Here is a 14,995-nt window from a genome sequence, read left to right as displayed (position 1 = left end):
CTCTTCCTTGCAGAACTATTTCATTCCAAGATATTCTTGCCCTGTCTTGCCTATTCGCAGGATGTTTAAGATCTGCCCAGAAAGTTTCAGTAATGTTTAATTCAACAGCCTCTGAGACCCATATCAAAGCCTTCAGTTTGCTTTTTTTTTTCAAGTAGCTCATGTTGGCTTTTGAGGTATGTTTAGGATCATTGTCTTGTTGTAGGAGCCTTTGCCCTTTCAGCTTTAGGTTCTTGGCTGATTGTTTCTTATTTGCATCCCGAATTTGCTAATATTTTGAAAGTCATTCTTCCCACTACACCAACCATGTTTCTTCTGCAACTGGCTGCCACACAACCCCAAAGCATAATGGATCCACCCCTTGTTTAACAGTTGGCAAGGTGGTTTCTCAACAAATGCTTTTCCATTTTTCTCCAAACAAACATTTGGTGATTGTGACCAAAAAGTAAAGTTACTGTACTTACATCATCTGCTCACAAGGCTTGCCTAGATACTATTTTGCATACCTTAGATTTTAATGTTTGCAAAGGGTTGGTAGGAAAGTTTTTCTCCTGATGATTCTTCTGTTCTGTATCTCTGTGTAAGTAACCCTGTACAACCACTCCTGTGTCAGCCTTTGCAGTCATATGAGTTTACCTGTGCCTTTTTGGCCAGCATTCAAGCAATTCTTGAAAGTATTCTTGGTTTTCCTTGACTTGCCTTAATTTCCACAGTTTCCTTACTGCTATTTTTTATGACATTATGGAGAATGATAATTATTAATAAACACCTACATATTCCACATTGCTATGCACTAAATGGGTGTATACCTTGACCATACAAGATTAAATACAAAAACAACCAATAACTGATACAAAAGATAAAGAGGACTCTGTCCTGCAAGCTTGTTTTCTCTGTTCCTAAGTTTTAAAGTTCAAATATGTTTTTAACACAGTGATTCCTGCAATAGTTGTTTAGTACTTTTTTATTTATAAAATTAACTAAATATTTTGAAAAGGGTGCCCAAATTTTTCCATTCAATGGTATATGCAAACAAGGAACTCAAAGGGGCTATGTAAATATTCCGCCTGTATTAAACACAATTCAGCAGTAACATTTTGAGTTCAGCGTCCTATTTGTGACAAAAAAAGCTGTATGGGTTGTTAAATAAGCTAATGTGATATATGACAATACCTGTGAAGTGCAAATAGGTGCACTTTGCAGCCTCCAACTTTCCCACTTATCCTGCCACTTATCTCTTCAAAAATTGACGGAACTGGGCTTTCCACCTATTCTTCAAAAATGACCAGCCTTCCTATATTTTTATATATATCTTCCCTAAAAATAATATTGGCATCAAGCATCATTTTTTTTGCACAGGCCAGTTAAATATCGTCGAGGTAGAAAGACTACTAGGAGCATCAGTTTAGAAAACTAGTCTAAAGGCTTTTGAGTGGACTAGATTGGTCCTACAAGAGATGACTGTAACTGACGCAAAGGTGTTGATATTGAAATGTTGGGGCTGCATCCTGCTTTTGTGCCTTACATTAGGAGCCCTTTTTTTTTTTAATGTTGTGACCTTCCCTCAGAGTTTTTTAATAGGTATAAGTGGGTTAGTCTTGTAGTTTGTTAACCATTCTTCTCATTAAAGGAGACATATAACATAAATAAGAACCCCTCCAATCTTGAAGGCAATAATAAATACTATATGGGGGTTTCACTTTTGGCTAAAAAAAAAAAAAAAAAAGATATCTTTAAAGATGGCCCCTTTATTGGTCCCTGTCCCTGTTAAAATGTGGGGTGGGCTGTGTGTTCTTATGGTCCCTGCCAGTAGGAGGGGGATAGCCCTGCATTCACACAAGCAAAGAAAAAGGCTGCAACTCCCTATCAGGTCAGCCTACAGTAGCAGCTGATTTGTTCCTATCCTACAGTTCAGTATGCTGAGTGCTGCTGGCTGCTTGGCACAGATGGGAAAGGAAGAAGTGGAACATATAAGCACACACTTTTAATAATTCAGCCCTAAACACATCTTTTCTCAGCACATTACTTCTGTATTTAGAGGAGTATTATGCACTCACTCTGGTTTTTACACAATATATCCCCTTTAAAACCATTTTGCTATTAAATTGCCTGGTAGAAAAGGGATTCTCCTTTCTCTTCCTTAAACAAATTTCCGCTAATAAGTACTTAAAAACAAGGAAATGTAGATATTTATCTTTCTTTACAATTTAATCGTAGTACTAATATCAAGCAACCAGATTTACACGTTATACTAATTAGGGATGCACAGAATTCGGGATTCGGCCAAGATTCGGCTCCATGGTCCTGGCCAAACCAAATTTGAATCCTAAAAATCACATGACTTTTTGTCACATGAGCACAGAATTTGAAAATCTTTCCAAAATTTTCCGACATTTAACCCTTCCAAAATCTAATTGGCATATGCTAACTATGATTCAGTTCGGCATTCGCCCGAATCCCTTACAAAGGAGTGGATTTGGTGCATCCCTAATACTAATGGTATTTTAAAAGGGGGTTTGAACTCTCTCATTGCTCTAAAGTCCATTCCAAATCAATGAGACATTAATGTTTGTAGTTTGTTGCTCTTTTGTGAAAGGGCAAGTTGCAGTAAAAAGAAAAAGTCAATTCTGCAGTCACCAGTTTAACTGAGAAAGGACCTCCACTCCTGTGGGGTCTGAGTGCACAAAAATTAGGTGTTTGGGGACGGAGATATAAATGGATTCGCCACTTCATTTACCAAAAAGACTGTGGGTGTTTTTCTGCCCACATTTTACTGTACTAATGACTTTGTTTTCTGTGGTTTACAAAGGATGCACCAAATAGAGATTGCGGTTTTGAGCATGTGGTTCTACTGTTGGTCTTTGTGGGTCAGTTGTTGTTCTTAATATAGCATTTACATAAGTTTTAAATAAATGTGTTGTGTTATTAATAAAATAAGTATATTGACTTTGTTCTTCCAGATAATTGCTGTGTTTGATGAACAAGAAGCATCAGAAATTAAGAACAGAAATGAAGATTCAGTCAATGTCATAGACCGTACCAGCCCTGACCCACTTGAAGCAGAATTATCAGCTCAGCTTTCTGCCTTCCAACCACTTAAAGGAGAAATTGATGTCACATCCTCTGCTTTAAAGATAGGTATGTATGTTTATTGCAGAGTTTTTTAGCCAGAGTTTTTCCCCACTTACAACCCCATTTTCAAAAAAGTTGGGACACTATGTAAAATAAAAAGAGAATGGCACGATTTACAGGTCATTTAAATGCATGTAAAGCAATTTTATTTGCTGAAAAATATATGGCCATTTTGAATTTGATGCCAGCTACACTTTTTCAGAAAGTTGAAACGGGCAACAAAAGAGTTGCGTAATGCTACAAAAAGAGCATCCAAAAAATGACTTGTTTTCTTAGAAGTAAATTCGTGGAGGGGGGATACCATTCTGTGGTACACTGTGCGGAAAAATATTTCAAGAATAATGTTCCTCAAGTTTTATTGTCATATACAAATAACAATGAAGCATCATTACTGTAATGAAATTTTTTTGACCCGTGTTCCTCCCAACTTTACATAGACAAAAAAAAAAAAAAATACAAATATTAAATATAATAAAAGTGTGCAATAAAGGTACAAGTATTTACAATAAAAAAATGCAATGAAATATTTGAAATTGTGCAGTGAGGATTTAGAGTGGCTTTGCGTATAGTGACACTGTGAAGAGTCCAGTAGTTATGGAATGTGTGTTGGTGTGGGCAGAATGTCAGCAGTTTAGAAGCCTGATGGCTTGTGGGTAGCAACTGTCTCTGTATCTGCTGGTGTGGGTCTGGATGCTCCTGTACTGCCTGCCTAATGGTAGGAGCGTGAAAAGGCTGTGGCTGGGGTGGCTGGGGTCAGAGAGGATCCGCTGCATCTCCCTCCTGCAGCGCTGTCTGTAGAGGTCCTGCATGGCCGGCAGTTCAGTTCTGGTGAAGCGCTGTGCTGATCTCACCACCCTCTGCAAAGCTCTACAGAGGGTGGTGAGATCAGCACAGCGCATCACCAAAGCATTGCAGGTGCTATACCAGGTGGTGATACAGCCGGACAGAATACTCTCAATGGTGCATCAATAGAAGTTTTTGAGTATTCTGGGGTCCATGCTGAACCTCCTCAGGCGCCGCAGAAAGAAGAGCCGTTGTCTTGCAGCTTTTGTGATCACACCAACGTGGTGAGACCAACTCAGATCCTCACTGATATTGATGCCCAGGAATCTAAAGCAGCTGACTCTCTCCACCTCTGCTCCCTCAATGTGAATGGGGTTATGGCCTCCTCCCTGCAGTCTCCTGTAATCCACAATGAGGAATACTTTTGGAAACCATTATCTATGAACACAGTTCCTTACTACCACCACTAATGCAAGCTACTGTATAAACATGATCCAGAAACACTGCTGCCTTTACACTGTCCAGTGGTTTGACAAATCACAATTTGAATGTCTTTTTGGTAAAATGGACACCGTGTCCTCCTTGCTAAAGAGGAGAAAAACTTGTGTGCTTGTTATCGGCACACTGTTCAAAAGCCAGTATCTGTGATTGTATGTGGATGGGCATGGGGAGCTTGCATATCTGGGAAGGCACTATTATTGCTGAAAAATATATATAGGTTTTGGAGCAACATATGCTTCTTTGGTGGGGTTTTTACAAACATTTTTCTGTTGATTCTAATCTGGGTTAGTGCAGCACACTACCTGTGAGCTTTTAGGCTGTAGTGCAAGAGATTTCTCTTGTTCTGTATATATGTCTCTTTGTACATACCTATGCCTGACTGCTGCTTCTGACTTAATCCCATCATTCATATGATTTACAGCATGAAAACCATAATCTAAAGACTAAATCTCAAGAAAATCTCACTCTGATTAAAAGGATTATTAAAGATATCAAATTGCCATTCTCCTCCATTGTTTTCCTAACTGACCTTCATGCTGAGCCCCTCTGGTCACTGCTCTGGGGACCAGCCAACCAGTTTATAGAAACCACGGTTCTAGTGTGAAAAGAGTCAGTACATCTAATGAGCAGCTACTCTAACTGCCATAAATGACTGATGCTGCACAAATGCCCTTCTGCATACAATGAAATCTCAAATCACATTTCAGATCTCTTTCATTATGCTCATCCGCAAGGATATAAGCAGTGTATTTTAGTAATAATACAATTTATAGTGTCATATCTTATTGTAAGGATGAGCTAATGGTAATTAGCTCTTTGATTATCCTCATAACAGCTTGGCATTTACAATTAGAAGAACTAATTAGCTGAGAAATAAATGATAAACTGAAGGATGGATTTCAAGGATAGATGAAAGCACAGTGGACCCTTTGAGACTGAAAGAGCTTGTTGTTCTAACCAACATTTGTGTCACTAGAAATGGAGAATGTTTCCTTCATTAGTGCACCTGTCATGTTGATGCCTGAAAACAGCTTTGTCTCTGTGATAGCAAAAAGGCTAAAGGATGCATGCTATAGTTTAATGGTGTCTTCATTCCCCCCCATTCAGCTCAAATAAAATTTTTTTTTTAAATTACTGACTGAATTTATCAAGAGCTTTCCAAGAGCTTTTGTCATGACTTATAGTGATATCACATTAATAAGCCATTTGTAGCTGTGATAGGATCATTTTTACTATTGCACTACAGTGAGAAGCAAATAGAAACATCCTTAAGGGCTCTCCTGTGTTTTTGTTCTTTCAGCAAAGTTTATTTGCCTTTTATATTGGTTGACTGTTAACAGGGTATTGCATAATGCAAAAGATGAGAGAGATAGAGGGTATTAATTAAATTGACTGGGTGCTTAAGAGATTCTAGGTTTCTTTAACTTGTTGGTATTAAAAAGGCCTTTGAGGAAGGGGTGGGGGAAGAGAGGTTGGGCCTGTGGGGGCAAAAAAAAGTTAAAAAAAAGTAAATACATCTTGACTACAAGTCCTAAGTGATTCTGTTTTAACGCATATGCCTAGAGCAGGTAGAATTTCAATCCCACGGAGCTGGAGGAGAGATAACCCACCTTCAGTGGTGGATTATATACAGGAGATGGCTGCCATCATGTACATGCAGGGAACTGATAACAGCTCATTCCAATAAATATGATAAAACAGCCAGAGTCTAGCTTTTCTGGGGACTTTAGAATTAGCCATTTTCAAATCTCTAAACACGTGGAGCTTTAATAATTATTGAACTGTGATGCACACTAACACTATGCCACCCTTGTTAATTTTAATATTAATTTGTGCTGTGCAGTTTTGGACTAGGGTTCAGTAGATACACACACAGACAAGCTCAGACAGACAGCAGAGGGCAGGCCAAATCTCTCTGTGCATGTGCTGTTTACAGCTCAGCTTACATGGTTGTTTTGGGTAATCTTTTATCTATTGCTCTCCATATAGCACACTGACACACGGGAAGGTTAGTCTCCTACGACAAGGGAGATTTGTTGCGGGCGACTTATCTCCCCGTGTGCCAGAGCCCATATACTGTGCAAATTCTTTCGGAGAATCACCCCCTGCCAGCGCTTTTGTATATTATTTCTGGATTCTCCTGCTTATCTGTGGCAATACATTTGGCATCTGTCTTTTCCTTGACCACTAGGGCCACTAGGATTTTCCATGGTCTCTCGGCAGGCCATACAGAGCATGGTGTTATATGTGGGATGGTGCAACATGCTATGTGTATTTTGTTCTGTTAAGTCATATTTGAATATCATACTTTTCAGATTCTTTTCAATGTTGCAAAACCCCTTTCCCCATTTTGTTGGTGTGTAGAAGTCTTCAGATGGAATATTAAAAATGGCAGAGGACATTGGACAGGTGGCACATGGTTTATGGCGTTTTCTATTGTGTTTTCCTGGCAAGTCTTTGCACTATTAGGATACAAAAAGCATTTTTGCATGTTTTTTCAAAAACATCTTTTGCCGCAAGCTGTAAGAATAGGTATCACATTTAGGGGCACATTTATCAAAGTCCAAATTTCAGACTTAGAAAAGTACACTTAAGAAAAAAATCATATCAAATACGAAAATTTTGGATCGCATTGTGGTTGTTCGAAAATATTGTGGTACAATCCGAAAGTTTCTAAATTTCATATCCAAACAATCGTAAAAGGTGCGAAAATCTTTCTGATTTAGAAGGCTGAACCTTCTGTGCATGTTTTTGGAAGCCTCCTATAGGAATCAATGACACTCTGCAGCTCCAACCTGGCCCAAGGAAAGTCACAATTCCGAAGCTTGAATGAATCCGAAACATTTGTACTCGTTGCGACAAATACAATTTTGTCACACAAATTGTCGCAAAGTATGAAAAAGTCACGCAAATTAACGAAAATTTTGTAGAAAATACGCAAAGTTCTAAAAGTCAGAAAAAATGTTTTTTTTTTCCATTCAGACTAATTCGTACTTTGATAAATGTGCCCCTTAATGTTTAATACCCAAATACACATAGTAATATATAAATGCAGTGCCAAATTCACATTTAAAGCGGACCTGTCACCCTAAGAAATAAGTCCAAATTATTTTCTATATTGTTAGTTCAGCAAAATAAACTTTACTTACTCTATATAAATAATATAAATCTTGTTTCCTTCCGTCTTGGAATTACTCAATCACAGCAAGCAGGCAGGCACCATTTTGTGGACACTGTTATTAAGGCAAGCTTTGTATTATGCCAAAATCTTGTTTATGTGACTGACTGGGGGACCTGATCCCCAGGCCCATGCACTGGCTACACAGTTAGATGAGGAGGAGGGAGGGGAGAAGTGAGATGTGCAGTGACATCTAGGAAGTGCTGAACGGAAAGCTAAAGTTATTGTCTGCCCCGCCTCTATGCCTAAGGCATAGAGGTGGGGCAAGCAATATATGATTGACAGCTGTGATTTTGAAATGCCTTTATAATGGGTTTGGATGTGTTAATATAAAAATGAATTTGGGTGAAAGTGGAAACAAAAGGGAATAAATGTATACAGTGGTCAGGCGGGGATAAATCTACAAGGACAAATGGCAAGAGCAGCCGGACTCAAATGCTCTGGTATGTTGGGGGAGAATAAGAAGTGGCGGGATGGCACCGAAACTTGTGATGTACTTGTAATCCGCAATCTACTTCTTGAACACCCATGCTCTAGTAATTTTGTCTCTCTATTTGTGTGTTTATTGCTTTTAACCTGTTGGCTTCTGTAATCTGGTCCTTAAGAGACCTCTATGATGTTCTTCAGTACTTCTTGTGCTGAACAATACTCAGACAAAATCTCAAGCAACAGCACTGCAAATTTAGTTTTCAAGCTTCATATTTCATTTTAACATTGTTGTAGTACAGTTTAGGTGATTTATTAGCAAAACAGAGAAATACTGTAAATTACAAGTATCATCTGAGAATACATTCCTACCTCAGATGTATTATTTATTTCTCGCCACAAAGCAATCTGTTCAGTTCCAGGATAACATCAATAGAATTTAATGCCATGCATAGTTGCATTCTGCAAGCTGCTTATTCTTGACAAATAGTACCACTTACTTAGCGGAACTAAAGTAAAGTATCTGTTTTTAATTCCTTTGAACATCAAATATGAAGCATATAATGGATTTCTAACATAAGGACTCTTTTGTAGTCCCCTGTAGTTTACGGCAGATTTTTAGTAAGGGCCTTTATTAAAAATGTCATAGATTTTCATCCACCTTTATTTCCTGCAGAACCTTATTGTATAATGTCAGAACTCATATAAATTATGCCTTTCCTAGGGGCCTTTGGCCTGCTTATCAGGACAATTTGCTATTGTTATTAAACTCTATCCAGTTAATGTGAGAAATTGTTTAGTGCAGATGCACACATGAAATTTATAGAGCTTGATACAGACTTCCGCTTTATTAATTTTAGTTGTATTTTTATTTGATGACCGTTCTTTCTTTTTTATTTATTGGAGTTTTTGAGCTTTTACTATATCTTAATTTTCACCTGTGCAAAAATCTTGGAGCCAGAGTATTGATACACATTTTGATTTTTGACAGATATTTACTTATTTAGTTGTCAGATAGAATTGGTCTGTTTTAAGTCCTGAATAAAGGGCATTAAATGAAAGACATGGTAAAATAGCCATTTTCACTTTTAGGCTTGCCAGTGCCTTGTACATGTGATAATACACACCATTAGAAGATCATATTTGTAATTCATAGAGAGATGGTAGCTATACAACCCACAGTGTGGTTGGCAGTGAACTCAGATTGACCAAATTTCTACGTGTGGGCATGTTTAGACTGTTGATGTTTGTTGCTGAGCATGATTCTTGTATTGCGAATGTTGTCTTGTCCAGTGTTTCATTTATTCTTTCTCAGAAAAATTACCTCTAGTTATTTATACAGTAAAACGTTAAAGTTATTGGGAGTTGTGGATAAAAAATGGGGTGGTCCATGCATAAGCATATGCTTTAAGTAGTACTTTGATTACCTGGTAATACTTTATCTTGTTTTACTTACTGTGTAAAACTTTGTTAGATGCTTGATATATTCTTTGCATTGTTAATTGCTCAATCTCACTTTCATTCTCAACATTTAAAATAGATGTTCTTCTCCTTATTGAGCCAAGTGTTGTTCCTTATTAGCATTTATAGCTAAGGGGTGCTCAGGCATAGCCTAATATAAATTTGAAGAGCACCCTTTAAAATGTGTTAACAACCTAAGTGCCAAGCCCCGTTTTCTCCTTAAGTCGCAACTTTTTAATTTCCATTTTCCAGTATAGACCCTTTCACTACCACGGGGGCTGCCAAGAATCATTGCTGACAAAAATTATATATATATATATATATATATATATATATATATATATATATATATATATATATATATATATATATTGTAAACTAGCGGGATCCAGGACAGACACTTTCTTGGCTTTAAGGCAGTTTATTTACACAGGGGTGCCCATTTCAGCATACAAAACAAATCATAAAAATAAATCCTGCCCTCTGGGCGCTACCTTCACACATTAGATTAGTTTCCTCACTAGCCTGGGTCCCTTGTGGACTACCAGTAAGAAAACACAAATGTTGGGGTCCCCCCGTACTCACAACACTTCTGGGGAAATTAGCTCAGCCTCCTGGCTTTCTTTTCAGCTCCTTAGATCCTCCGTCTCTTGGCAGCTTTCTTAAGTCTGGGCTCCCTCTGCTTCTGGCAGTGGCAGAAAGCACCCCCAGCCCCTCTGGGAGTCCTAACACAGAGAGGTATCCTTCCTGCTCTGTGCCCTGCTCTGAGAGACTGTCTCACACCTGCAGGGAAAGCTCACCTTTTCTCTCATTTGTTGGACCATTCTACCACATAATATATATATATATATATATATATATATATATATATATATATATATATATATATATATATATATATATTGTAAACAAATATCCCGCACTCACAGGGCTTATGAAAACAAAAAATATTTTATTGGCAAGTGACTAACGTTTCGGCTGACACCGCAGCCTTTCTCAAAGTGAATGCAAAGCAAACAAATTCCCCAATTAAACCCAACAATGGCGCCAAAACCAGTGTGACATCATACACAGGGGGTGTGCTTAAGGTAAATAGGTAGAAGAGATCAAAACTAATGAAAAATAAATCGTATAAATTAAATTTAAAAAGTAGGAGGCTGGAAGGTGAGACAATGGATAAGACACCCAGTGTGAGAAAGAATATGTAGTAAAATAAAACAGAGCTGCTATGTCCCTAATGCCGTCCTTCTTGCTCGACACACCATTGCCCTATGTACATGAGGTGCTAGTTGTAGTTCAACACAAGTGGGTACAAGCGCTTTCTGTTTTATTTTTATCCTATCAGTGCACCAGAGTTTGGTGTTTCTTTTTATTTGCGTTTTTGGATTACACTCGACTATGGCCACATCTGACGGAAGGGAAGTAGTCGAAATTCCTCTGTCCGGATTCCAGTTTTCTGACGCTGAGGCTGCTGATATCTTATTCCACGAAACTGCTGATGATATCATTCCACTTTCATCTAGTACTGACCTTTATCATCAATACCTGAGACTTAAACAACGGGAGACAGACCTTAAACTGCACGGTATATACTTATCTGATTTCTACAAAAAACAGCAAATTCCCAGAGGATTCAGGATCCGCAACATTCCTACGATTGGCCGTAACAACGTTGATTTCTATAAACGGTGGTGCCAGATCCTTAACAAGTGTTCCATGGACTTAATTTTACTTGTCATTGAAGAGGTTAGTAGAAACTTAAAGATTGTTAACACAGAAATCTCTGCCTTTGAAACAGCACACCTACGCACCCTAACAAACGATAAAGACCATAAGTGGCTTGATAAACTACAAAATCAGATCACTCAATACACTACTGACTTACATAAATTTAAAAAACAGAAGGTGACTACTGTGGCTGCCGACTATCAAAATAGACGGGTGTATCGCTGGCTGACTGGGGGTGAAACCTTAATCCGGGGAAGGAGATTTCACTCTGCCCTGAACCCACACACTGAAAGAATTGACTCTTCTCCCTATACCACTACGTCTTCTGACTCTGACACACCCGACAGGGAACGGGGATTCCGTAGGGGGAGACAATCTCGGGCCCCTATCTACCCAGCACCCCGGACAGACTCACCCCAATCTCATTTTTTAGGACCAAACTCTCGCCCCCCATCCGGGGGCGCCCTAACAAGAGGCGAGGCGGGCACCAACATCCGTTCCGCAAGAAATTTGCGGCCACCGAACAAGTAGTCTTTAATTTAAGCACCCATACTTTGACTGAACCAGAATTATCACTCCTTTCAAAAGGTTTGTCCTTTGTTCCTACCTCCAGAACAAATACTCTAGACACTATGATTGACATCCATAGATTCCAACGCAGCATGAAACTGCGAGACCATTTCCATACGACTTCCTCTTCTTCCCACTCTATACGGTTCAAAGCCCCTAGCCAGTTTGAACCCCCCAACACCCCCAAATCGATAGCAGCTTTTACTAGACTACTCATTGATGAGACTGAAAAACACACACATTCTACACCCATATACCCCAATCTCACCAGTAGCGAAAGGGATGCCATTACTTCCCTGTTCCAAAACCGCAATATCACTATTCGCCCTGCTGACAAAGGAGGTTCCGTAGTAATCCAAGATTATTCAGATTACAGACATTTACATTACATTAACATTTATTTATAAAGCGCCAACATATTCCGCAGCGCTGTACAATAAGTGGGTTACATACAGTACATTGGACATACAGAGTAACATATAAAGCAATCAATAATCAATACAAGAGGTGAAGAGGGCCCTGCCCAAAAGAGCTTACAATCTACAGACATGAAATTTTACAACAACTTGCAGACAGAACTGTGTACCAGAGACTGGATAGAGACCCGGGTCTCACCTTCAAGAAAACCATTGACAATTCATTACGACTGGGTTTGAATGGCGGCATCATTACCACTGACATTTTTATCTTTCTGACCAAGGAATTTCCCAAATGTCCCATTTTCTACACTCTGCCAAAAATACATAAAAACTCAACTACACCACCAGGTCGACCCATTGTTAGTGCCTGTGACCCATTGTTAGTGCCTGTGACCGCTTTCCATCTATGTTGATTATTACCTACAGCCCATTGTACAGAAAATGAACACATACATCCGTGACACAGGGGACCTATTAGTGAAACTACAGAAGCTTTACCCTTTACCCAGCAAACTCCTTCTGGCCGCGATGGATGTCTCGTCACTGTATACGGTTATCCCAATCACTGATGGTATGGCTGTTGTTCAAAACTTCTTACAGGATCACCCTGCGAAAGACAGACCACCAACTGAATTTTTGTTGACTCTCCTTAATCACTGCTTAACATTGAATTACTTCAAATTTGAACTTTCTTATTATTTGCAAACTAGCGGCACCAGTATGGGCTCCAATGTTGCTCCTTCATTCGCAAATCTGTTCATGTCCAACTTTGAAAATTCTCACATCTTTCCCAAATATGGTACACACATCTTTAGGCTGTTTCGCTACATTGATGACCTCCTGATCCTCTGGTCTGGCTCACAGGAATAGTTTTTGACTATGGTCCAAGAACTGAATGATCTTCCCACCACCATCAAGTTTACAGCACATATAGACCCGGTGTCGGTTGCCTTTCTGGATCTAACAATCACCCTTTCTGGCTCCACGTTTACCACCACTACTTATAGGAAGGCCACGGACCGTAATACATTATTGCACCACCCTTCCTGTCATCCTCCGCACTTACTCAGAAGCATTCCTTACTCACAAATGGTAAGAATGGTGCGCAACAACTTAGACCCACAACTTTTGCACCAACAACTCGATGACCTTGTTCAACGGTTCTTACAGAGGGGCTATATTCTACAGGATCTTCTCCAGAGTAAGGAAAGAGCACTCCAGTTGCCCCGCACACAGACCTTGGACTCGAATAAACACTCTAAACCCAGCAACCAGAATGAAAGATTGACATTCATCACTACATTTGCTCCAGATAAGAAACCACTCGCGGACACTATACTATTTCACTGGTCAGTAGTTGAAAAAGATCGTTCACTCCCCCCTATCTTTAGGACTCCTCCACGCATCGCGTATCGCAGAGGAAAAAGCCTGCTCCCTGCTTTCTCTCATACTTTGACTCCACTTAACTCCGGCTTATAACTCATTATGTACTGTGAATATTTTTTTCAGCACCCTCTCTTACTTGTTTTTATCCCACATTGCTTTTGTTTCACATTGCTCACTTTTTCTGCTAGCTTGTACCCCTTTGTACCGTTAAATTGCACCTGTACATTATCCTTCACTTTACACGGGTTTCGCTGCTCAGTTTGGATCTGTGTATAATGTGTGGCGGTTCGCCCTTTGCCGGGTACGAACACCAGCATCTTACAAATCCATCATTTTGCCATACTTATACCCGCTTGAACATTTGTTACTGCCCAAAAATTCTTTATTAACCCCTCAATCATGTTCCACTCCTTGGACGGTATATATCTGTGCACTGTATTGACGCATTGGGTCCCCTAAATGGCAGCGACTCCAGGTTCATACGTGTCACTAGCCGTCCTTGGTTAAACGCTACTTTGCCTAATCCTGATACGCGCTGGTATGCGCCACTTGAACGGAGCCATATCGCTCGCATACATTTAACCACTTGTCGTAACGGTGGACATATCCATTCTATGCGCAACACATATGGGCTCCTACTATTCCTTGTCGGTCCCGCCCTGTTGCAACGGGCTCTGCCGCTATAACTGTAAATGACATACCGAGTTGCTATGTCCCTAATGCCGTCCTTCTTGCTCGACACACCATTGCCCTATGTACATGAGGTGCTAGTTGTAGTTCAACACAAGTGGGTACAAGCGCTTTCTGTTTTATTTTACTACATATTCTTTCTCACACTGGGTGTCTTATCCATTGTCTCACCTTCCAGCCTCCTACTTTTTTAATTTTATTTATACGATTTATTTTTCATTAGTTTTAATCTCTTCTACCTATTTACCTTAAACACACCCCCTGTTTATGATGTCACACTGGTTTTGGCGCCATTGTTGGGTTTAATTGGGGAATTTGTTTGCTTTGCATTCACTTTGAGAAAGGCTGCTGTGTCAGCCAAAACGTTAGTCACTTGCCAATAAAATATTTTTTGTTTTCATAAGCCCTGTGAGTGCGGGATATTTGTTTACAATATCTATGCTTTTGACATTCTGCACCCAGGCAGCTATTACCCACAGCCCATATTGAAGAGAATAACTGAAAACCTTTCAGGGCAGTAAGGAGGAAGGTTCCCCTCTAGAGTTTGTCCAGAGTAAATGAAAGCCAAAAGGAATGCTTTATTAGTCACCTGAACATCTGCCTAAAGGCCAGGAGGTGCCCCTTTTGATATGGATAGCATGCAAAATGTGCGGGACACTTTAACTACTCTATTTTAGTAAGACCCATTACACCACCTTGAGATGTAGGGACAAGTTTTAGA

General features: G+C 39.5%; 1 protein-coding gene across 5 annotated transcripts in view; it reads left to right on the top strand.

Annotated features, from left to right (window-relative positions):
• The window catches only part of pard3b (par-3 family cell polarity regulator beta), a 673,678-nt gene that overhangs the window by 133,751 nt on the left and 524,932 nt on the right, over positions 1-14,995 (top strand). For all 5 annotated transcript variants that reach the window (XM_031893388.1, XM_031893387.1, XM_002936393.5 and 2 more), the window contains exon 3: positions 2,961-3,138. In XM_031893388.1, coding sequence (XP_031749248.1) covers positions 2,961-3,138 — 178 coding nt within the window. The remainder of the gene's footprint in view (positions 1-2,960; positions 3,139-14,995) is intronic.

This window comes from Xenopus tropicalis, chromosome 9 (assembly GCF_000004195.4).
Source record: "Xenopus tropicalis strain Nigerian chromosome 9, UCB_Xtro_10.0, whole genome shotgun sequence".
NCBI lineage: Eukaryota > Metazoa > Chordata > Amphibia > Anura > Pipidae > Xenopus > Xenopus tropicalis.
Note: the sequence above shows the minus strand (reverse complement) of the source record. Positions and strands in the feature narration are given on the sequence as shown.